The 26,247-nt window shown below is 32.3% G+C and overlaps 2 protein-coding genes, 2 non-coding genes and 1 pseudogene across 6 annotated transcripts; 4 read left to right on the top strand and 1 right to left on the bottom strand.

Moving 5' to 3' along the window:
• The first annotated feature begins 1,968 nt into the window (after positions 1-1,968).
• LOC115704657 (uncharacterized) lies at positions 1,969-2,835 on the top strand. Its single transcript, XM_030631861.2, has 3 exons — positions 1,969-2,280; positions 2,354-2,428; positions 2,504-2,835. Exons 1-3 carry the CDS (start codon positions 2,137-2,139, stop codon positions 2,663-2,665), a joined length of 381 nt encoding a protein of 126 aa, XP_030487721.2. The 5' UTR covers positions 1,969-2,136; the 3' UTR covers positions 2,666-2,835.
• Positions 2,836-3,114: 279 nt separating this feature from the next.
• On the top strand, positions 3,115-3,187 carry TRNAF-GAA (transfer RNA phenylalanine (anticodon GAA)). Its single transcript has one exon. It is a non-coding gene; the product is annotated as a tRNA-Phe (tRNA).
• Positions 3,188-3,798: 611 nt separating this feature from the next.
• TRNAF-GAA (transfer RNA phenylalanine (anticodon GAA)) lies at positions 3,799-3,871 on the top strand. The gene has a single exon. It is a non-coding gene; the product is annotated as a tRNA-Phe (tRNA).
• A 477-nt stretch (positions 3,872-4,348) lies between these two features.
• LOC115710683 (uncharacterized) lies at positions 4,349-7,496 on the bottom strand. Of its 3 annotated transcripts, none has more exons than XM_061107823.1 (2): positions 6,075-7,496; positions 4,349-4,852 (listed from the first exon to the last, which is right to left on the bottom strand). In XM_061107823.1, the coding sequence occupies exon 2, from the start codon at positions 4,813-4,815 to the stop codon at positions 4,600-4,602; it is 216 nt and encodes a 71-aa protein (XP_060963806.1). In that variant the 5' UTR covers positions 4,816-4,852; positions 6,075-7,496; the 3' UTR covers positions 4,349-4,599. The 3 variants fall into 3 exon arrangements, with proteins under 3 accessions (XP_060963806.1, XP_030494918.1, XP_060963805.1); XM_030639058.2 differs by having other exon boundaries at positions 4,349-4,833; XM_061107822.1 differs by having other exon boundaries at positions 4,349-4,825.
• A 4,609-nt stretch (positions 7,497-12,105) lies between these two features.
• Positions 12,106-17,619, top strand: LOC133033228 (GDSL esterase/lipase At1g09390-like; annotated as a pseudogene).
• Positions 17,620-26,247: the final 8,628 nt, after the last annotated feature.

The raw sequence follows: 26,247 nt of genomic DNA, 5'->3' as shown, positions 1-26,247 counted from the left end.
CTCAATAAATCATGCATAACTTTTGTGTCCGAACTTCAAATGAGATAATTTAACATGTTTTGAAAAGTTGGGAACGATCTCTATCATTTTGGGTTGCATAAGCTCTTCGAGAAAATGATGAAATCATTGTCAAAAGGGATATTGGCGGCTAAACTACCTCAACTTTACGATTTGTAACACTTAACCCCAAACACTGAATTTTTGGCGGCTAAACTACCTAAATCCTGGTTCCTTTTTGCTCTGCACACCTCCGTCCAAAAATCACCATTAAGTGCCACATTGAACTGTCCACGTGTACACACTTGTACACGTGAAAATTTTTTAGTGGTCCACGTAATTTTAATTTTAAATATACTAAAAAATAATTTAAAAATTAAAAAAAAAATTATAAAAATTAAAAAAAAAAAATCTTTTTTCTTTCTTTTTTTTTCTCTTTTTTTTTCTTTTTTCTTTTTCTCTCTCTTTCTCGGCTTTCCAATCCAAAACCCCCTCAGCATCATTATTCCTCAAATCCTTTATCTCATCATTTCCAACTTCATCAATCTCAACCTCACCACTACTGGCACCACTACTCCCTCTTTCACCAGCATACCCACTACTACTAGGGCTTCCTGGCGCATCCACCTCAATCTCTGAAACAGTTCTCCCCCAAACAACAACACCACGTACAAAACCCTCACCAACTGCCACACCTCCTTCATCCTCCTCCTCATCATCATCATTCTCAGTGCCCTCATCGTCTCCCTCGCTCGCCGAAGCAAAACGAATGCCGTCTTGACTTTCCAGATTTGGAGGCGGCGAGGAAAATTCCTCAATGGTATCCACCAACGCTACGGTCGCCAATTGATCCTCGACTGAATTCGAGTCGACGAAGTCATCATCGCCGACGAAGGTTGCTCCGACGTCGTTTTGACGGAATGTTTCGTCGATTTGAAGAAGTGAAGGAGAAGTTTCTGCCATTTTTGGAGAGAAATGCGTAAGAAGGTTGAGAAGGAGAAAGAGAAAGAAAAAGAAAAAGTTTTTTTAATTTTTAAATTATTTTTAGTATATTTAAAATTAAAATTACGTGGACCACTAAAAATTTACCACGTGTACAAGTGTGTACACGTAGATAGTCCACCGTGGCACTTAATGGTGATTTTTGGATGGAGGTGTGCAGAGCAAAACGGAACCAGGGTTTAGGTAGTTTAGCCGCCAAAAAGTCGGTTTTTGTGGTTAAGTGTTACAAACCCTAAAGTTCAGGTGGTTTAGCCGCCAATATCCCTTGTCAAAAATAGGCTTAAAGATCTCAGACCATCACAAAATGCATTTTCAGCACAAACCTACACACTTGGAGAAAATACATTAAATCTATACAAAAATAAATACTAGTCCATCATAATGACTAAGAATGAGTGTACAAATGTGCACTCATCACATCCTCAATTTTTTCCACGTTGGTCAATTATCGTTGGAGCTGAATTACCTGGGTTGAGAATGAAAATTGTGGAGATGGAGATGGGTGTGGTTCGGCTAGGTAACGAAGAAGGAGAAGCTTCACACAGATTGGTTGTTCAGATTGTATTTTTGAAAATAAAAAGTTTTGATTTTGATTTTTATTTAATTTTCTTTTCTAAGGTAAAAATGTAAAATGATACCCTAAAATGTCTATTATTAAAAACATTCCATTTTTTTAACAATACTTTATAAATAATTATACAAAAAAAATTAATTAGAATAATTAGAATTTGAATATTTATTAATAAATATATATATATATATTATTAATCATCAAAATTATAGGAGTTTTTAACATGTTGGTTGTGGTTTTAATTTACTTTATTTGTATTTATGTTGTGCAGCCTGTGTCGTGTTTAAGTTTATATTTTTTGTACTGCTGTGTTAATTTTCAACATCGTACGGTATATTTTTTAGCTCGTGCCAATGCCAAAAGACTTATTACGCGTGACATGCCAAAAATCTCGATTTAGCAATGGACACAAAAAAATTAGGTTAAAGAAATTGAATCTGAAAGTCAGGCCTTTAATTTTATTTTAAAATTTAAAAGGGAAGAATAAAAACAAATAAAATGCAAGATAAAGTCTGAGGAAGAAAAAAACAAAAAACACAAACGAATTGATTTGAAGGTGAAAGAAAATGGGTGGTAATGGAAGAGAGGAAAACTTTGTGTACCGGATCAGCATAGCAGAAGAATGGGAAGAGTTGCAGAGAAATGGCTCTACTTTCGGCGGAGACCTTGATAAATCTTCTCGGTTCATTCACCTTAGCGATCATAACCAGGTAAACCCTCTTCTCTTCTCTTCTCTTCTCTCACTAATTATTATTAATCTAATCCTGTAATCTTCAAATTCAGGTACAGTCCACTCTGCAAAATTTCTTCCTCAACACCAACCATGAGCTGTACCTCCTCCAAATCGATGCCAACAAGGTCTATAATCTATCATCACTATCATCTTTTGTTTGGTTGATTTGATTTTTGAATTGGGGATGTGAAATGTTGCAGCTTGGGGATGGATTGGTATATGAGAAAGCGGATGAGTCGAATAGTTTCCCCCATTTTTATGGACCATCTGGAAGTTTCATACCTCTTCCTTTAGATGCTGTTACAAGAGCTGAGAAACTCTCCTTTGTCGATAGCCGATTCAGCTGTCCTTTGCTCGACTAACTCACTTCACTTCATCATTTTTATTGCCTTCTTCTTCTTCTATCTCATCTATGTAATAATATGTGATGATATGGTCACTTTCGTGCATTAAAATTATCCTTATTTAGTTTGATATCATGTTACCATACTACTCATTCTGTTAAATAAGACAATTTGATGGGATTGATTAATAATAACCGGTGTCAAATGAAGTGGCAAGTCCCTTAGCTACTGTGTGAGCTACTACATTTAACTTTCTAGGCAAAAACTCAGCACCAAAATGACTAAACATAGAAATTAAAAACAGAATTTCATGGTATTTTGCAGCAACAAGCCAAACAGAACTGATAATTCAGCTTCTAATGCAGTAGTGTTTCTTAACATAGGAAAACATTCTGTCACCAAAAAAAGAAAAGCCCAAAACATACAACACAGTATATTTAGTATTATTACTATTCAGAAAATATAAAGCGGGGATAGCTCAGTTGGGAGAGCGTCAGACTGAAGATCTGAAGGTCGCGTGTTCGATCCACGCTCACCGCATTCTTTTATTCTCTTTCTTCTTTATGCAATTTTTATGATCTTAGCCAATACATTCCAGTTCCCGCATCATCTTTTTCTGTTCCTTACCTCCTTCCGGGTACGCTTTCAATTTCATATTATTCTTTATTTCTTACTCACACACACTAATTAACTCTCAATTCAATCTCCATATTTCTTTCATTTCTCTTCTTCTTTAATCTAACAGGCTCCGGTTCCCATTTTCTCGTCTATGATTTGGAACTGGGAAAGATGGTAAACTCTTTCGACGTATTCCATGGCATTCGCGTTCACGGAATTTCTTCTAGCAACATTCATTCCTCTAAAATTGCCATCTTTGGTGTAAAGAGAGTCAAGATATATAGCTTTAGGCCTGGACTTACGCTACTCCAATCTTTGCCCAAGTTTTGTAGTTGGGTTTTGGATGTTTGCTTTTTGAAGGTCAAAACAAGTTCATCTATTTTTCTGTTGCACATTCTCCAATTGACATTGAAAACTTATTTCCCTTTTCTTTGATCGATCTAAAGCAGGGTCATTGGAGTTCATCTCAGGAAACAGGAAGCAAATTCCCATCTTTTAGTATCATAAAGGGTTATTGGAGTTGCTAACATCAAGCGGGGATAGCTCAGTTGGGAGAGCGTCAGACTGAAGATCTGAAGGTCGCGTGTTCGATCCACGCTCACCGCATTCGCTTTTTATTTATTATTATTATTTTTTGATAAATAATACAAACAGGAGTATTATGCTCTGATTTTGGCAAATTTCTTTGATTTAGGTGCCCACCCAATTGCTCAATGTTAAATATAATATTTTATACACATGTTCGTAAATAATAATACATTTTCATCAACAATCAAAGTTTTATATTTGTAATGATGATTACTCCAACATATAATGGTAAGTATGACTGTATGAAACTAAATCTCAAACCAAAGTATGATTGGCAAAACAACATACTCCACTAGCACAGGCCTTGAGCTTCACAATAATGACTCGATATAATATAAGCTTTTAACGAGTATAAGCTCGGCCTGCAATTAACCTGGACTTCCATACTGGTTACATTATGAAAATTGATCCAATTTCTATTCTTTTATTTAATCATAAGAAAACAAAAGAGATAGTTCCAAACTAGGCGTATTAATATGACAGAGCAAACTACAATTCCAAAGTGCCTGTTTACATTGACACCGCTTTTATTGTGCAAACAGTTTTATTATATCAAGAAATTGGCTCTATTAAGCATTTCTCTCAATGCTCACAACAGAAAAAGTTAAAGTTTAATGAAAATGGAAAAAACTGGCTGCTAACATCAGTTCGCCACAATACAAATAAAAGTGCAAACAATTCATTTATGTCAGGAAATGAAACTTAGTTCTTCATTGAACATTGTTCGAGAGCATTTCTCTCACTACTCACATAAATTTCCTGTATGGTCTACCGTTATCTTCATCTTGCATATGAAATTCTTTGACAATACCCTTGTAGACGAAGATTGGGATGGCTATGCCGAACAATCCAATAAGGGCAAAGTTGCGGCGTGTCCAACGGAAGTTGTGCTCAAGATTCTCTCTTGCAGAACCCCACTCCTCTATGAACTTGTTCTTGTTCGCTTCCATTCCTCCCCCCATTTGGGCAGTCCTGTGTTGCTATCAAGCATCTTTAATACTTAAGAAGAAATGTTCTAAAAGCATTAAATCATTATTCATTTTGCCTTTTTTCTTTTTTTTTTTAAAAAAAAAAAAATAAAAAATAAAAATGCTACCGTTTATACAAACTAAAATACAATTCATAATATAGTGTACCAAATACACATATTATCAAACACACAATTAACAACCTCTAAAGCAAGAAAAGTAAAAAATCAAACTGTTTCAATATTTGACATTAAATTTAAATTTCTGCAAAGAGTAACTTATAATAATAAACATGCTGCTTGTTCCATAAGAATGAGAGCAACATAATTAAGTGAATCGAAAGACTCGTGGTATGAACAAAGAGGTAAAGAATGATGCTCCACAAGGTCATGGAATGTGAGACTCCCACAATAGAGAAGCTTCTCCAGCAAAGCAACATCGTTTATATTTAATTTGAAAACCTAAGGAGGTATGTAAATGCTCCTCCAACAAAGCAAGCATTGGTTTCTATTTCCTCGGAAACATCTCATCACCATAAAAACGAGCACACACCAATCAAGTAAAACAATAAATTAATAAATTTTCAGCTCAATTAAGCAGACATCTGTTCAACATAAGTTTTTCCTACTATCTCTATCTACGTGACTTGGAATTTGAAGAAACATTAAAATCCACTTTTGTATTCTTCATCGAAATTCTATAGAGTGTGCTTTCAATACAACTTTGGGAGGCAATGGGGGTTCAGAACTACTAGCAAACCCAAAAGTACTGGTCACTTAGATTGAAGGGTGTTCACAATCTGGTGTCTTACTATCTATCCTCCATTGAACCATTAAAAAAACGATGTAGAAATTCAATCCTTAGAGCATCACACAACAGAAATATACAAACTTACATATCTATATATATGTATGTATCTATATAGGTTGTTCTCCTAACAGCTCACAAGTCACGACACAAAATTCATACTTAATTCTCAGAAAACACACACACACACACATGTATTGTACAGGTCCCGTTTCAATCCTGGAGTAGAGTAATGTTCCGTATTATCAATCAATCTAATATTAATTATTTCTACATTACTTCAATACTATTATAAATTACTCTGCATAAATAAACGGACCACTAAAAAAGATGGACTTCATCTAAAACCCATATATATATATATATATATATATACAGAGAGAGAGCAGTTCGTTCAACACAGAATAGAAGTCAACAATTTCACATAATCTGGTCGAAGAAAGTACCTTTAGCCGAATCTGCAAGGGAAAATTTGGCGACGCGTAGCCGCTGCCAATTTCTGAGTGAACAATTGAGGAAGATTGAAGCGAAGGCAGAGAGGGATTGAGTCGGAGAGGTTCAGGTGAGTTGAAGAGAATCAGAAGAAAAGAAGGCAGAGATGGAATTGGATTGGATGGAAGCTACATGGACTCAACAAGTAATGGGCTGATCAAATTGGGCTTGGTCACACGCTGAAGAAAATGTCAAAAATCTAACTAAAAAAACATGGATATTTTAAGGAAAACTTACATAAATACTAAATTTTGGTCAAATCTTTATAAAAATACTGCCACGCGGCAAAAATAACTTTTATACTGCCTTCAGACTTTTTTTTTTTCTTTTATACTGTAAATATCGAAAGTAAAAAATGAGGTCTCCATCTTCCACACTCAAAGACGAAACCACGACAACAACACCAAAACAACTGGAAAATAACCATTAAATCCGGCAAGATGAAGCAGAAACATAGAAACCATTAATATTTGGGCTGTCATAGTTTTTCTAATGTTGTTTTTTGGGTTGTTCCATTGTTATTTTGTATGTTTAACAAATGTTGATTTCAAATTACACAGGTTAAACCAACCACTGAATATTTGTTTGAGGTAACCAGAATGAAAAAAATCATGGACAATAATAGTCTTACCTCCCATTGAAATGATAAAATCTGGAAGACAAAAAAAAGTGTATGGAAGCTGGCTAGGAAAAGAAACAACATAACAAATGCAACAAATGTGAGAAGGTAAAATACAACAAGAGAACATACAAGAGAAGATATCAAAAATGAAAAGAAGCAGAACAATTTAAAAGCAACTGTGGAAGAATGGAGGAAAACTTAACATATATTAGAGCATAGAATACTGAAGAAAATACCTTACATACAAATTTCATTATTTTCCTATTACTATTAAAAATAGAGCAGTGCAATAATATTTGGGAAAATGTAATGAAGAAATAAAAGAAAATAACAGTTTAACAACCTTAAAACAATAACAAAATAAATTAGTGGCAGAAAAGGGTAACTTAGACAAAGAGGGTGGACTTGGAAGTACGGTAGAGATGGAGCTAACGCTTTGAGACCACTGAAGAATGTGAACTTAGTGGGAGTTTTGAAAGATTTCTACCAGAAGCTCATCAGAGAGCAAGCTCTCCATCTCTCTCTCTCACACACAACCATATTCTTATCTGTCCCAATTCTTCTTCTTCTTCTTCTTCTTCCTTCTTCACATACTCTTTTTTTTTTTAAGGTTACCTACTACAAAAGGTGAGGGTTAGCTTTTATTTGGGTAATGTTGTAGACTTGGAAAATAAAATGAAGAAGAAGATGAACATGGGAGAAAGAGCTCAAATACATTGAAAAATAAATAATGTGTGTTTATTGATTTTTTCAAGAGGAATATTTATATAAATATATACATATAAACACATATATATTATCTTAGGAAGTAAGACATCACGTGGTGGGTTGTTGCTAAAATTTAATAAAAAAATTAAAAAGAACACATAATAATGTGTATGAGAGGTCAACATCAACTTTTATCATCATGTAAAAAAAAGCTGCCACAATTTTCTTGACGAGGAGGAGATCATGTGATGGGCTCTTTCCCAAATTTTTTTTAAAAAAAAGTGAAAAACATAAATAATAATGTGTATGAAAGGTCAACACCAACTTTAATCAACATTTAAAAAGAATAATAAAAAAAATAAAGAAAATAAAATAATGGTGACAAAATAGTATAAAATGGTAATGTACATAATTTGATACTGTACACAGTATACAACATATAAAAATATAGTAAAAAAATAAATTTTGCCGTACAACAGTATAAAAGAAATAAATTAAAAAAAAATAGCATGTGATGTAATTTGTCCTATTTAAAGTAGAATTTACAGAATTCTAAAACTTTGTTTGATAAATATAGCATTTTTAAATTTGTGTACTTTATATAACAACTAAGTAATATAACCGTTCTTTGTGCAATTATTATAATTTTTTGATAAAATAATTATTTATCAATATAATAAATAATAAATTAAAAAAATTATTTTAATAATAACTTTATTTATTAAAAAATATATTATGATTTTTTCTTAAATTTATTTACCATATTATTTGTTAACGGAAACTTTCGTTAACTAAAATTGAGCCTCACAATATTGATTTCACACAGAAAAAATAAAAGCTATAAAAAAATAACGTATGAACACAGGATATTTTTACGTGGTTTTACAGTTAAAATTCTGCATAGTCCATGAGTCAATCTTATTCAGATTTCTGATTATTGTTTTTTTTAGAAACTCTCTTGTATGAGTTTTTTCGTCCCTTTTTTCGATCCTGTTTGTCACTATTTATAATTACATAGTGGACAATTGATTACAAAGTTGACTGGAATATGATTACAGTAATTATCCCTAAAATCGTGGGATTTGATTACATATCACGTAGTGTAAATACCGTTTATGATTTAAAAATCGTATAGCTGTGATTTTCCCGCTTTTATTGGGTCAAAATAACCGTGTATTAAACACATCTTTAGTTGTTGTATTTGGAGATGTCTCGACAGAAACTTCGTTATAGTGATCCAAATAGCGAACTGGGACCATTCTTCCTTCCGAGGTCGACGAGGTATGTCTTGTGTCGATCGCGGTTATTTACAAAGAATTCTTTTGAATCGCCAGGGTTGTAAGCCTCGCTCCCGTTAGCTGGATGAAGCTATAGAAAGCCTTCCCATAGCGAGATGGTCACCTCTCTTGCTTGTTCTTGAGTCGATCCGACTTTTACACTTAGTTTGTTCATTGGACGCTAAGGATTTTCACGATTGATATGTGTCGCTTTCTCCGGTGCCTCGCTATTCGCATTTAGCGATATATGGTTTCTCGCTAATAAATTAAGTGCCAGCTTGTACATTGATTCCTCGCCTAAGACCTTACAGTCAGCGAGTTACAAATATACTCTGACTCTTATGTGATTAATGAGTTATTCCATAAGAGCAATTGCATCGATTCACATTTCCTTCATCTTGACACGTGTCCTTCATTGAGGTGGCAGCAGAATTTTGGGTATAACAATTTGCCCCTTAAAAAGTTCTTTTTTAGTAAAAAAAGCGTTTTAATAATTATAGAGGGCATTTTTGCCAAAATCCTTTCTTGGAAAAAACACATCTTTTAATTCTGGCAGTTGTACAGTTTCAAGGATCATTATGAATCATCTCTTCATATTTTGACTATCGTCCAACCGTTAGATTTCCCAATCTTTAGCTTTCTTGTCAATAGATTTTGTATATAAAAGGGCGGCTCAAAGTTGTTATTTTTCACAAACCTCTAGCTTTTTGGTGAGATCTATTTTCAGAATGGATGATTTCTTTCCTGCTTATAATAGTGTTATTTATGTATACTAAAAAAAAAGTAAACCATACCCTCAATTCCTATATATATATACTAGTAAAAAGCTACGTGCGAGGCACGTATAGTAAATTTTATGCTAGTTATTTTCTACTTTATTTAAAGTAATACAATTAATAATTGAAGAAAAAATATATATTTTTTTAAAATAAAACGTAATACAATATTAGGTGAGATTGTTACAACAATAGGATTATCTGTAGTCCAAGTATAATGTTGTACTATATATACTCTTTCTATTCATTAAAGATTGGAGAAGTATACAACAAATAGTTTCAAGAAAAATATGTAAATTGTTCATCAAAATTCAAAATATAAACAAAATACATTCTTTTGTTTCATATATTAATCAGTAGCCAAAAAATCCAAATTCAATTGCTTCATCATCGTCGACAATTTAACTCCCACCTACATAGATATGGGCAATATTGATCACAAATAATAAACTTATACACAGTGAAACAAACTATCTGGTCATGAAATTATAAAAAGCAATATGAAATTACAAAATTTGTACCTTGAACGACTTAGTTCAATTGCTCTCGCCTATTTGATATTCTTGTTCTTGTGCTTCTCTTGATATTCGAACAACCATCTCTTTCAATGCCACATCCTCTCGTCTATCTTCATTCTTGCAACAAAAAACAAAATCTAGCTTCTATTTCAACTCAGATTAGCTAAAATTTTAAAATTCACAAAATTCAAAATTTTGAGAAAAGAAGATTAATTTTGATTAACAAAATCTTCCCTTAATCATAACCTAACAAATATTTAATTTCATATTCAAATGTAAAAAAATGCAATATACATATATTATTGAAACTTAGATTATATTTAAGAATCATGAAGATTCTACATCCAAACACAGTATATTGTTTTAATCAGATTAGATTAAAGAAATAGAAAACAAAAACAATATCTCCTGTAAATTAGATTTTACCTTGAACTTCTTTACCATAGAGATGCTTCTCTGGTTTTCAACTATCATAACCACTCTGGTACAATACAGGTAGAGATATCAGATCTAATAAGTACAAGACCATGATATCTCATATGTATCAATCAAGCAACGCTTGAATGTCTTCGATCGTGGATGGTCTAGTCGAGGAGCATACACCTTTTTCAATTCCATCGCCAAAATTAGGCAATCAATTAATTAATCGCCCAATCCAATTTTGTATTTCAAATGAAAATATTTTACCTAGTTTCCATATGCATCGCTGAGTGAGAGGCTAATTTCATCGCGAGTGTATTTCGGTGAAGAACAACTTAAAGAAAATCGATGGGTGAAGAGGAGTCCTCTTCCTTTGCCCCGTTCTCTATGTCTTCCATTCAATCTTTGAAACAGTTACAAGTATTCAAGGTCATTATCCTAAAAGTAAACATGATCATCTATTGAGTCTCTATAATAATGAAGTCATTATCCTAGCACGTCCAATACCAAATTTTGTATAGATCAGGTCATTTTTCATCTAAATCACCTCATCAGATAAGGAGCTAGCTGCATATAAGCAGACGTAGGGTGTTGTAAGAGGGTCACGGTCCTCAAGAAGCAACCCTTCAGTAAAATTTCTTATGGGTGAAAATATTTTTTAACAAAAGTAAATCTTTTATGTTTGGTCTATGTGAATGTAAAATTGAAAAAAAAATGCTATAAGAATTGAAACGTAATAAATAAAATTTAGTGAAAATAAACTAACCTTGTCAAATATCTTAATTTCATTACAAAAATACGACTATAGACATGTAGATGAGCTCTATCAAACCTCCTCCTTTCAGGCCTTTGAAAGTATAATACATTTCCAAATTAAATGTGCTAACAAAAACAAATAAAAATTCATAAGTACATACTTAAATTTCTCATATACTTCCTTAAAATACTAATAAAGAAATATGCTAGACTCCAATACTCAATAAAAAGATCAATTGAATTCATCTATCATAAAAAATAAAGTCAACAGAGAGCACAAGCATTATGTTTACCTTCCATACTTAATATCTGCTATTTGGCCACTCAATTAGTTTCTAAAATACCAAGAGAAGTATCATACATTAGCTATTTACTCCATCTTAGAACCAAAAAGAACTAAAAAAAAAGTAATGAAAAACTTAAGAGCAAAACACTTATAGATGACCGACCTGGTATTTAGTGGAGGAGGAATCATGCAATTGAATCGTCATTCTGGAGGAAGGCAAAGTTGTTCTTAGTGCTCCTTCAAAGACAAATTCAGTTTTAATCTCATCTGGTATGTGGAATTCTATCTATCTACTCATGAAATTAATTTAGAATGTCGACCATCCCTAACTTGAAAAGAATCGTAATAAAATCTTCTATCATATGAAAATAAAACCCAAATCACAAAATCAATAGAATACAAATGAATGTTTTTCAAAATTAAATGTCAATAGATTAAAATTATTCACCAAAGAAGATATATATAAAAAGTGAATACCCTAAGCACACATAATGCACACATGTTTCTGTATTCCTTTTGTAACGCATAATGCACACATGTTCCTTCTTCAGATTATTCTGACTGAAGTTTCTTCAATTCAAATTGAATTTGAATGGCCCAAAATAGGGTTTCAATTCAATTTCTGAGCAATGTTGAAACTTAATAGAAGAAAAAAAAATGGTTGAGTTCTCTGTTCGATGTAAAAATATAAAAATACCTTCCATGAAGCTTCTTAATCCCATTAACCTATTTGAACAATTCCAAATAATTTAACCTCAGATAGAACCCCATGTTTTCAAAAGAAATAAATAAATCAATAACCAAACCAAAAATCAACAAATCTCAACTGTAATATAAATGATTCAATGAATGATAATAATAAAAGTAATTTTCAAATCAATTAAAAGTAATAAAACTAAATCATCATCTCACCTAGATACTATTGACGCAAAATTACACTGAGAGAAGTCGATCATAGAATTTGAGTGGAATGGAAAAAAATAGACACTCACGTACAGAGAAGTCGATCATGATATTTGAGTATAGTGGAACAAATAGAGAGACGAGAGTGTCGATTTTAGGGTTCGAAAAAGAATGTGCTTTGCGTATTAAATACCAACATGGGTTTTTGGGGATTTAACTCGTTAACCTCAGCAAAAAAAAATTGTTATTTTTGAATAAATTTTTTTTTTAAAAAAAATCACCCAATAATTTCTCATAAACTAACAGTAAATTTTACCTCTTATGATCTGCATCATATGTTGATCGACGACTATGTGGAGGCCATGATATGTTAATAATACAATTAAGGAAAAGACTAATGATTGAATGAAAGACTTTGGAAAGCAACTAAGATTTTAGGCTAGAGCATCAAAAGAGAGGAAAACTAATTCTGAGTCAAGAATATTACATGAATAAAATAATTGAGAAATTGAGGGACTCATCTAGAGATGGAAATTTATACCGCGGGGATGGGTAACCGCGGGGATCCGCCCCTAATGGGGTGGGGATTCCCCATCTTAATGGTTAATGGGGCGGTGGTGGGGGACAATTTCAATACCCGAAGCGGGGATGGGGCGGGGGCAGGAATAATACTATCCGCACCATATCCGACCCCGATATAGATATATATAATTTTTTTTATTTTTTTTTTCAAACTTTGACACATATTTAGTTTTTATTTTCTATTAGGTTATGCTTTTTTTAAGTATGTTTATTTTTTATCTTCTATGAATTATGAATGCATAATAAATATTTGTGAGAATATTGGTTTAACTTATTTTTTTCAATTATTTTAAATTAATTTGTTTTTTCATTTTACCTTAATGGATACCCGATGGGTTCCCCATAACCGATGGGTATTCCCCTACCCCGAATCCGTTGGTTATTAGACGGGGATGGGGCGGGGATGGGGGTATAAATAGGTAGCGGGGATGGGGGCGAGGATTGCATTCCCCGTACATTAACCGACCAATTTCCATCTCTAGACTCATCAGTTATCATATATTTGATGTGAATCCTTTAATTAAGGCCTAAAAAAAGGAACATACAGTCCAACTTAGATTACAAAGCATCTTGCTAGGTAGCATTAGATGCAGCTTCAACTTGCAATTTTAATTTTAAAAGGACAACTTGTCTTTTTCTTCTTAATTAGCAACATTTGGTCATTACCACTAACTCTATTTTATTATATGATTGTTTGTATAACGTTAATAGTCTTGATATTCGTTCCATGAGCATTGGTGAACACAAATGTTAGAGTTGAAAACTATAAATTAATAATCAAGCCTTTTATTTGATAAGACTAATTGATAAACTAACACAAGAGGGTCTGTTTTCACATGTAAAATTATTGGAAGTGTTTATTACTATATACAATAACCAAAAGGGAGGGTTTAACTTTATACACAGTATTGTATTTTTGTAGTTAGTAATTGGTATGAATATGAATATGAAGATGAAGTTTTGGACGACAGTAATAGTAGTGGTAGTGATGTTGTTTGGATTTGGTGCATCGGTTAAGTGTGGTAATAATGGTAAGTGTAAAAAAAAGGCAGTGATATTCAACTTTGGTGACTCAAATTCAGACACAGGTGGATTCTCCATTGGCTTTGGAATCATCTTCGGACCTCCGAGTGGCCGTACCTTCTTCCACCGCCCAACTGGCCGATTATGCGATGGTCGAGTCATGATTGACTTTCTCTGTAAGACGCTTACTTAATTTCCAAGCACCTTTTATTCGCTTTTTATTTAACACACTTCATTTTCCTTATTCATATATACATTGTTAATAAAAATGATGAATTTGTATATATTATAGGCTTGTTAATTTACATTTAGTCATGTTTTAATTCATTCATCATCCTGAATAGAGAGAAGAGAGAATTAGATTAATAAATTATATGCTTAAAACAAAAATGAAATTTACATATTTATATATCCAATATATATTTGGTCATATGTCTGATATCAGATATAAAAATGATTTTTGTTTAACCATATAATTTAAAAAATAATTATAAAAATATGACCTTATTAACATATAATTAATTTTAACAAGTTTAAATGGCATTTTTTTAAGGAATTATGTTTCAGCTTTTATAACTTAATTACGTAAAATTACTATTAACATATACATTTATCTAGAAATCTAAAAAAAAATTACACATTGATTTTTCTTATATATATTTTACTTATTTATTTATTTTTATTATTATTATTATTTATTTATTTATTTTTTTTTAAAAAAAAAGATGTTTAAAATTCTCTTCAAAATACTCGAATAAAAATTCAAATATTAGTGTAATACCCACTTAAAAATACCAAACATTAAATCTTTGTTTTAATAATATGGCAAAAATATAACTTTGAGTAGTAGAGTGTTTTCATGTCCAAGTTTAACCAATTTCTGGCTCAAAGCCCAAAGAGCCTAAACCCATACTATTGTTGCTGTTGTTGTTGTTGTTGGTGGGCAAGAGAATGGGATTATTTCACAAAAATATAAAAACAACAAAAAAAATTACAAAAATACGGTTTCACAGAATTTTAAATATTTTTACGATTTTTTTGATTTTATTTACAGAAAATACGGTCTTTTTATGTTGTAATCTTGTTAATTTGTTGTTGATTTTTTTTATATGTATGTTATTTTGATGTTACTTTTATGTAGTTTTCTTGTTGATTTTATGTTATTTTCGTGTTATTTTTTAGAAAGCCGTAAAAATGTAAAAAATATTCTTTGAACGTAAAAATATAAATATTATACAAAAAATGGTGCTTTATGTAATTATTCTTTAACTAAAAGGGGTTTTTTTTTTTTTACGAAAATACTAGATTTTGAGTAAAAGTTTACAACTCTTACTATCACACGGAAATTTTTATAAAAATACTGTCTTTTTATATAACAACTGTAAAAAACAAGACAGAAGAATTAAAATAACAGTGGAACAACTAAAAAACAACCGTGGAACAAATATAAAAACTTAACACAGTATACAGTACACTATATAAAACTTAGATAATATTTTTGAAAAAAATTCCGCTCCACAGTTAAAAAAAAAAAGAAAGTAATAAAGTTAGAAATATGGTGTAAAAACCCCATAATTAAATTCTTAAATAAATGCAGGTGAAAATGTTAAAATAGCTCATTTATCACCATACATCCAATCTTTGGGGTCAAATTTCACACATGGAGTAAATTTTGCTGTGAGTGGAGCATCAACCAAACCTGAACGCCAACCTTTTAATTTGGATGTCCAGATTCGTCAGTTCCAACTATTTCGAGCTCGTTCCCTTGACCTAATATCACAAGGTACGTACGTACATACATACTAATATTAAATATAAACTATATTCTCACTCAACAAATTAATTATGCTCTAATTAATTGGATATGTATGTACATATAGGATACAAAGATTTGGTTAAGGAGGAAGAGTTCAAGAAGGCACTCTACATAATAGACATTGGCCAAAATGATCTAGCAAGTTCCTTCACTTTCAATAACCTAACCTATGCACAAGTTGTAGACAATATTCCATCCTTCATTACTGTCATCCAAACTTCAGTTCGGGTTAGTATTAATTAATTAATAATACTCTCTTAAATATACATATGCAATGATCATCATTATATTACACTCATGTTGAATTGCATCTATATACATATGTTTTTATGAGTTAGTGAAATGTAGATGGTAGAGGCGCAACAAAAAATACAACACTTATCTAGTTATTCAAAATTAATTGACAATTTTTAAAATTTCCAGACATTTTGTGTTGAATTTGTTTCCTTGGGCTCAAGATGTAGGCCTGGCCCGTTTATAATTATATTGGTAGCATCGAGTGGAGTTTCTAATGAGAAATACTGATCAATTCTTAAAGTTTTCTTTTTTTTTTTTTCAGATTTTTACTTTTAAGCACAGTAAAACAATAACACCAAATAATTAAAACAACATTTAAAAAAAAAAACAATCGTGGAACAACAACAATACTAAAAATATTACACAGTACACTGTGTAAAAAATATACTATATTTTAAAAAAAAGCAGAATATTTTTTAAAAAAATTTGACCCCAAAGTAAAAAATAAAAAAAATGAAAAATTTTGGTGTAAAACTTTTTTTTTTTATTAAGAATTTCAAATATTTAAATACATCAAAGCAATTGATGGACTCAAGAATACCGCGACCCATACATATTGAATGAAAATGGAAAACTTGTGTCTCTGTTGACTAATAAACTCAAAATAAGAAGATAATCGGCTTTAAATGAAGTAAATAAATATACAATATATATGCATAAATAATATATATAACTAATAATGAGTTTTATAATTATTTTGGAGATTTAGTCATAAAATTTCTATATTATTCAGTGCATCATTAATTATCAATTTATTGTACAATTATTATCAAAATTCATTGCGTCATCACTTCTTTTATAAGTAATTTTTGCACATATATGGAGTAGATATTGTATGAACAAGGAGGAAAGAATTTTTGGATACACAATACAGGACCACTAGGGTGTTTACCACAACTTCTATCTATACTTGGCCAAAATTTTAGGGGTGATATGGACAAGTATGGATGCATTCAAACCCTAAATAATGTTGCAAAAGTATTCAACAAACAACTCTACGCTCTCACCCAAAAACTCAGATCTGAAATGAAGGATACTACCATTGTGTACGTTGACATGTACTCGATCAAATACGGTGTCATTACCAATCCCTCTATCTATGGTACGTACATATATATATATATGTATACGTACATGATTTTCAAATGTGTATATATTATATGTAATTGGGGTTTTATGTATATATATAGGTTTTGAGAGTCCATTAATGGCATGTTGTGGGTATGGTGGACCACCTCACAACTACGTGCGGGGCCGAGCGTGTGGTGTGGCTGGTTACAACATGTGTGAGGATGTGTGTCAAAATTCATAAGCTGGGATGGAGTTCACTACTCAGAGGCTGCTAATGCTCTTTTTGTTTCTAAAATACTCTCCACTAATTACTCCACCCCTCCACTTGACTTTCACCACTTTTGTAATTAATAACTATGAATATCAATTATTAGCTAGCATTCAGCTAATTTTAATGTAATCTTCAACTTTAACTTATAAATATATCTTCTTATTTATATGCAATGACATATTATTTCATCATCTCATCAAAACCCATTATTTATATAACTAATGGATCACAAAGTAGCATTAATTATTTATTATCATTCTTCTTATCAATAAGATATATGCTCGCTAGAGTAGTAGTAAGTTTTTGGGTTTTCATATAAATATATATATATAGAGAAAAAGATCTTAAATTATAATTAAATAAAACCAATTAGTAAAGCTAGATCGAGTAAACATTGTACTTGCCAGTTGCCACACTATACACAATAATCTTTAGCACTTATAAAAAAGTGAAAATTTTCACTAGCAAGATCTCATCTTTTGGGTGCATTCAATTATACTTTGATTATATAATTAGCTTGTCATGCAAGTTAGTGTTATTTCTTCCGTTTCATGTGCTGCAATATGTTATTTTTTTTCCTAAATCAGCAAGTGAGTTGTATTGCTCCATAATCAAACATCTTTACAACCTAGCACCACACAAGTGGCTTATAAATTCTTCTATACACAATATCTATACAAAATCATAATTGATCAAACCATTCTCTATCGTACAAAACTTTAGTTTTTCTTTGCAAAATCCAAAACACTCTTTAATTTCTTTTTTTAACTAATTAACTTACAGAAACTGAAATTGATGTAACATGTTGCATCCAACAAGTTAAGTTCGCGCTTTTTCATACATGGTAGACAATCGCAGCAAGAACCATAGAATAAACTTGCTTATAAAAAGAGGATATATAGACGCGATCTAGACATCCATCTCAATAACTTGTCAATATTGTTCCTACTATGAGTTTTCCAACCAAGCCAAATAATGATAGACTCCAAGCACACACAACTATAGTGACAATCAAAAAATAGGTCTTTCACATTTTCAATATCGAAGCCACAAATCAAGCAAGCACTATCTTGACAGATGTTAAATCTCTAGAGAGTATGTGCTGCAATATTTACATGTGTGAATCATATAAGTATAAGACTGCATATCTCATGGAAATGTAGCAGCAGTTTTCATGTGCTTTTCATACCATAGCAACTTATAATTGGGTTAATAATTTTCAATATATATTAATTTTAAATAAAAATAATTATTGCATGCATTTCGCACCATATCAGAAGCCATTTCAAATAATTAAAATATTCACAACACACATAATGCCTTCGGAGTAGAACTAGGGGTGTGCATAAATCGATCCAATCCAATTATAATCGACTGATCCAATTACAACGAACGACTAAACATTAGATATCCAATTGTGATAGAATCAGATTGGATGTTATTTTTGAATATCCAATCAGATTGGATTAAATGTTGGATGGAATGTCCAAAAATCCAATACCTCTAACATTCAATCGAACTAATTAATATTTTTATTTAGTTTGAATGAATAATTAAATTTTATGTTATCATACGTAAAAAAATAAAAATAAAATATATGTATGTATGAAAATTAATATTAAAATTTTACTTTTTTTGGATTTGATAGATCCAATTTAATTCAATAGATACCGGATTTAAAATATTAAATGGATTCAATCCGATCCAATAAATACTAGGTCTAAAATATTAGATAAATCTAAATTAAATAAATAGATATACATGAAATATATCCAATGGATAAAACCGATCTAAACCAACATCCATTAGATGTATGATTCGATGATTGAAATTAACTGGATTAGATCAAATCGTAAAATCTATCATCTAATATATAATTTGATCTAAATAAACCTAAAAATATTAATTGTACAATGAACACCCCTAACTACTAGTATGAATAAGAATTGTAGATGTATCATGAATGATTGACTCCCACAACTTGGTATTTTCTTATTGAGTATTTGGTACACAATAATAAAGCCTTATATATTTAGCAATAAAATAAAATAAATAAATAATAAAGCCTTATTAATAAAGTTGTGGTACTACAATATTCTATATATATCGTTAGTTTTTAATGAGAATATTGTAACTTTAATGAGCTCTTTCTAGAACTTTTTTCTTTTTTTCTTTCTCTTTTTTTTTTCTTCGAAAGAGACTCTTTCTTGGACTTACTATGTGTTTTTTGTCATGATATAACTTAGGTGGGTACGTACAGTTTCTAATATTTGTTAATGATGGCCCCGTAGTATATAAAATATTACTTTTTTGTTTTTTGAATAAACAATATTAATTTGTTAATAATTAAGGTTCGGAGAATCCATTATTAATTATAATGGATTATTAATTATTAATGTTTGCGGCTCTATTATGCATGGCGAGCCGCCAAATATCATTACAATGTATATTAATTAAGTAATTTGCCCTAGAAGTCCAGGCTGGTTGAGTTTTAGATTAAATCATTTACCAATGAGATATAATAAAGATCGATTTATAATCAGTCAATTGTAAATATTAGCTAGTGTTACTGTGGTTTTGAACACTTAATGAAACTGTCATTGGCTTTTAGTTAACTCTTTATTATGTATTATACTATTATTATTTTACCATTGAGATATAATAAGATCGATTTATAATCAGTCAATTGTAAATATTAGCTAGTGTTATACTGTGGTTTTGAACACTTAATGAGATCATTGGCTTTTAGTTAACTCTTTATTATGTATTATTATTATTATTGGCTAACTGACGGGAATTATGGAATTGAGTAAACTGCTAGCAAAAATAAAAGAAAAATAATATTATAAAATGAAAATTTTAAATTGAGTTGCGAACTAGGTCGCTTTCTTTAAACGTTTGCAGTATTGTTTAAGAATGTACAAGCAATCAGAATTTGCCGGCCGTCCCCAAGATAAAACAGCCCAGTCGTACTGTAACGAAACCTCACTACACTATATAACCATCAAATACACCCTAAAAATTATGATATCGTAGATGAATTTTGATAGTCATGAAAATTGTGTTTTGTTTTCTCGATATAAAAAAGATGTATTCTTCCCATCAGCTTAATCACATTATATAAATGAATGGATTGAAATAATATAACGGGAAAAAGAACGTTTTATGAATCGTACGTGGAGGAATTGTTGTTAAACGTATTCCATAACTGATACAACTAAGTATTAAGTTTTATATTTAACACGTTTTTAAATAAATAAAATAAGGTAAAAAATAATTATTTTATTAAATAAATTCTCTATAAAAATAAAGTGTGACACCAACTTAGCTCGAATTGGTCGGCGTGCATATGTAGTGGGTTTAGTGTGTGTCGTTACTTATTTGTACAAAACTAAGTATCTCTTGGAAAAAATTGCACCTTATATACCTTTATAAACAATATTCCATATAGGATTTTTTTCACTTCACACACACTTGCACACTTTCATATTTTTGTTAAAATATTCATTAACTTTAACAAAATTCCACGAGGACCCCATGGTGTGGTCTGTTCTGTTGATTCTGACATAAATATTTTTCAACCGTTAAATTATGTCATTTCTCCTTTAGATGAAAAATATAATAGGAATAAGAAGAAGATTATAATAGAGAAGTGAGCAAGTATATAAATATATAGATACATACATTGAAAACAACATGTATCATTTAATTTAGTGATTTTTTTTCTCACTTTTGATTACCAAAAAAATTATTTGTGATTCAAAATTAACATTATTAAATAGTGATGTGATTAATGCTTGATCATGTACCTCATGCATAAATCAACACAAACAATTGATCAAGAACAATGCAAATCCAATAATGCACAAAACTAGTTGATCAAAACAGTAGCAAACCAGTAAGAATAACCAGATGCAAACTAATGAAAAAATGAACAAATTAGACAAGAAAGTAGAGAGAATCAAACACAAAAAATTACGAGGTTCGAACAAAGTGATGATGAATCACTTGCCTACTCGTCGACCAGAACAGCCCCAATGGCTCCAATCTTTATTAAGCTAGAAGAAAGAGTTACAGAAGTTGATCACCAATGTGTACACGACACAATCACTCAAGAAGCAAAGCTTCAATTACAATCAACCTCACTTGTGGGCACTATGATCAATCACACCATAGGCCAATACAATAATCTCTCTTTTCTCTCTTTCTTGTACACTAAACTAGGTCACAATACCCTTAAGATCTCTCTCTCAACTCTGTCCCCAAATAGCAGTGGTAGATGGCTATAAATAGCTTGTGTTGGTTGAGCCTAATCCTAACTGTCATAACTGTAGTTAGGTAAAATACTTGGTAGTTATGGGGTTGAGCCAATTCCATTTGTTTCCTCACTTAGTAACCAATCGCAACAGTTATCCACCTTGGTCATTAAGAGGGGAAAGGGTTGATGATGATTGAGGCTGAGCTGGTCTTGAATCCTCATCTAGCATTTGAGGATGTTTAGTAAGTTTAGGCAAAGCCTAAACTTAGCTAAACTCACATATTTTGTCATCATGTCAGCAGGGTTTTCTTTTATTCTAATTTTCTTCACACTGACTTCTTTTTTTGCTATAATGTCCCTTATAAAATGCAGTTTGATATATATATGCTTGGATCTCTCATGGAACATAGGATTTTTCATTAAGTGTAGTGCACTTTGGTTGTCACAATGCACTGTTATGTTCTCTGACTTGAACCCCAGTTCTCATGTGAACCTTTTGAGCCAGACAGCTTCTTTAATGGCCTCAGTAGCTGTCATATACTCTGCCTCCATGGATGACAAAGCCACTACCTTTTGTAGATTAGATTTCCAACTAATACATCCATCTAGGACTATGAATGCATAACCAGTGATGGATATCCTTGTGTCTATGCGTCCAGCATAGTTAGAATCGACATATCCATTCACTTATATCTCTTCCTTGAACCTGTTATCATAGACAAGGCCAATGTCCATAGAACCTTGTAGGTATCTGAGTATCCACTTCACTGTAGACCAGTGTTCCTTACCTAGATTTGTAATGAACCTGCCAACCATACTAAGTGCATATGCCAGATCAAGCCTTGTGCACACCATGCAATACATGAGGCTTCCAACACATGAAGCATAGGGCATTGTATCCATGTACATTTTCTCCTCTTCTGTTTTGGGTGATTGGTTCTGTGTTAGTTTATGATGAGCCAAGGGAGTGCTAACAGGTTTTGCTTCACTCATGCAAAATTTGTCAATCAATTTCTGTATGTAGCTTCTTTGTGAAAGTGATAGTCTATCTGGTCTGTCTTTTCTTATATCAATCCCAAGTATCCTCTTTGCTTCTCCTAAATCTTTCATTATAAATTTTGCATTCAGACTTTGTTTCAGCTTGTCTATGGCCTGCCTTTTGTCGCCAATGATGAGAATGTCATCAACATACAGTAGTAACCAAATTGGTTCACTGTTGTAATACACACAAGGATCATAATCACTTCTGCTACACCCAATACTGACCATGAATTCGTGAAACCTTAGATTCAATTGTCTTGGGACTTGCTTGAGCCATAAAGTGATTTTTTTAGGAGGCATACCTGATTAGGTTTGTTGCTTTTGTATCCATTAGGCTCTTCCATGTAAATTTGTTCTTCAAGTTTCCCATGCAAAAATACTATCTTCACATCCATTTGGTCCATTTTAGATCATACTTTGCCACCTTAGTCATCATGATTCGTATGGATGTTTGTCTAACCATTGGAGAGAATATGTCATTAAAATCAACACCTTCTCTTTGATTGAACCCCTTAGCCACTAATTTGGATTTGAATCTAACTTCCTCACCTGGCAAACCTTCATTTTCCTTAAAAATCCATTTGCAACCAATTAACTTTTGTCATGATGGCCTTGTGACTGTTTTTCATGTTTTATTCTTTTCAAGGGAACTCATTTCTTCTTCAATTGCAGCAAGCTACTTTTTTCTTATTCTTTGAGTTGACAGCTTCTTGATATGTGCTTGGTACTATGTTATCAGCTTACTCTATTGATGCAAGAGCAAAGGCTGTGCAGTCAGCAAAGCCAAACTTTTCTGGTGGCTTTATTTGTCTTCTCTCTCTGTCTCTAACAAGTTGGTAATCTTGTAAATCAGCCGGTGATGTTTCATCTTCAGTTGCTTCCATATCTGTCTCTGACTGAGTGAGTTCATGTGTATCCACCTGATTAGTATTATCATCTTCTTCCCTATTGTCTTGAATTTCCAAACCTGTCACATCCTGGTCATTTTTTCTTCTGTTGATTGCAGAAGTTTTCATAGCCATCTCATGTTCCTTGAACACAACATCCCTACTGATTATGCACTTTCTGTGTTCCTCTTCTAAACACCACAACTTGTATCTTTTTACCCTTTCAGGGTAACCAAGGAATAAAAACTTGAGAGCCCTTGGCTCTAGTTTATCTTGTCTAATATGTGCAAAGGCTGTGCACCCAAATACTCTTAGGTGATCAACTGTTGGGACATGTCCTGTCTAGAAATCTTCTGGTGTTTTTAATGTAAGAGTTGTTGAGGGACACCTGTTCATCAGGTAGCAAGCAGTTTTCAATGGTTTACCCTAGAATTTCTTGTCAAGGCCAACACCCTTGAGCATGCATCTCACTCTTTCTAATAGAGTCCTATTCATTCTTTCAGCAAGTCCATTTTGTTGTGGATTTTTCATTACTATCTAGTGTCTATCAATTCCCTCAAGTTGACAAAACCTAGTGAACTCATCTAAACAGAACTCTAAGCCATTATCAGTTCTGAGTTTCTTTATTTTTCTCCCTGTCTGATATTCAATCAGTCTCTTTCAAGTGATAAAGGTGTTAAATGCCTCATTCTTTGTCTTGAGCAAGAGAACCCAGACCTTCCTAGTATAGTCATCTACTATACTCATGAAGTAGCTAGAACCTCCCAGTGTTTTTGTTCTAGAAGCCCCCCAAAGATTAGAGTGAATGTAGTCTAGTTTTCCTTGTGTAGTGTGTTTCCCTACTGTGAATTTTAACTTGCAGCATTTTCCATAGACAAAGTCATCACAGAAATCTAGTTTCTCTCCCAATTTGCCCTTAAGAATCCCTTATTTTTGAAGTTCACTCATGCCCCTTTCACTCACATGTCCAAGTCTTAGATGTCAAAGCCTAGTGCTTTCCATATCAGGCCCCATAACAACCATGCCATTCTCATCAGTGATAGTTTTCCCTTTTAGATAGTAGATGCCATTTTTAAGTTCTCATTTCATGACCACTAGTGAACCTTTCATAACCTTAAAAGAGCTATCTATCTTTATGGTATGCCTTTTTTCAATCAATTCACCAATAGAAAGTAAGTTTCTTTTCAAATCTGGGACATACATGACATCTTGAGTTGTTCCGACTTGATCATCATGAAACTTGATCCTCACAGTTCCAATCTCTGCAACTTTCCATGCCTTGTTGTCACCTAACAGCACTGATCCACCATCAAGTTTCTTGAAACTATCAAATAGTTCTCTTCTTGGTATCATGTGGAATGAACACCTTGAATCAAGTATCAACGAGTCTCCTGATTCTTGGCTAGAGACAACCAATACATCAGCTGACTCATAACCATCTGTCACAACACCAGCATCTCCTCTTTCTTTACTTTTGTCTCTTTGTAGTTTAGCCTTCAATGCCCTGCATTCATCTCTGTAATGGCTTTCTTTCTTGAAGTAGTAGCACTGTTTCCCTGCCTCGGAATTGGACATTGGTTTGTGTGATTGATTTGAGCCTTTTTACTGTTTGCCTTTGTTGATTTGATTTGTGAAAACCACCTCTGTTTTCCCCTGTCTCTGATCTACCTCTAACAAACAGCCCTTCACCATAACCATTTAATTTTTCTTCACTTCTTTTCTGAATTTCTTTAGAGTTCAATGCTAATTTCACCTCTGTCATGGTTAAAGACTCTTTCCCCTATAATATGGTGTCCACAAAGTGCTCATAACTCTTTGGCAATGTATTGAGCAGCAAAATTCCCTGATCTCCATCTTCAATCTTGACACCTATATTGGTGAGGTCCAAGACTATCCTGTTGAACTCATCAAAATGCTTCCTTAGATCCTTAGTTTCATCCATTGTCATTGTATACAGTTTCTTCTTTAGGTAAAGCTTATTTGCTAGTGACATCTTTAGGTAAATTGAAGCCAATTTCTCCCATAGTCCTACTACAGTATCTTCACTTGACACCTCCCTGAGTACTTCATCACCTAAACTCAGTAATATGGCATTGTGTGCCTTGTTCTGAACTTTCTTGATCTTCTTCTTGTCTTCTCCAAGAGCAGGGAGCTCTTCTTGATCAATGGCCTCTAAAATTCCTTGATGTACCAAGTAAGCTTTCATTTTGATCCTCCATAGACCAAAGTCATTGGTGCCATTGAATTTATCAACTTCAAATCGTGTAAAAGTCATTGCAGATCAGTTCTTGTTCCTTTCTTCGTGTTCTTGATTCAATTTTTTGTTGATGCCCCTCGACTGAGCTTTGATACCATTTAATGTGACCAATGCTTGATCATGTACGTCATGCATAAACCAACCCAAACAATTGATCAAGAACAATGCAAATCTAATAATGCACAAAATCAGTTGATCAAACTAGTAGCAAATCAGTAAGAAAAACCAGATGCAAACTAATGAACAATGAACAATTTAGACAAGAAAGTAGAGAGAATCAAACACAAGAAATTACGAGGTTCGAACAAAGTGATGATGAATCACTTGCCTACTCCTCGGCCAGAACAGCCCCAATGGC

Source organism: Cannabis sativa, unplaced genomic scaffold (genome assembly GCF_029168945.1).
Source record: "Cannabis sativa cultivar Pink pepper isolate KNU-18-1 unplaced genomic scaffold, ASM2916894v1 Contig3, whole genome shotgun sequence".
NCBI lineage: Eukaryota > Viridiplantae > Streptophyta > Magnoliopsida > Rosales > Cannabaceae > Cannabis > Cannabis sativa.
Note: the sequence above shows the minus strand (reverse complement) of the source record. Positions and strands in the feature narration are given on the sequence as shown.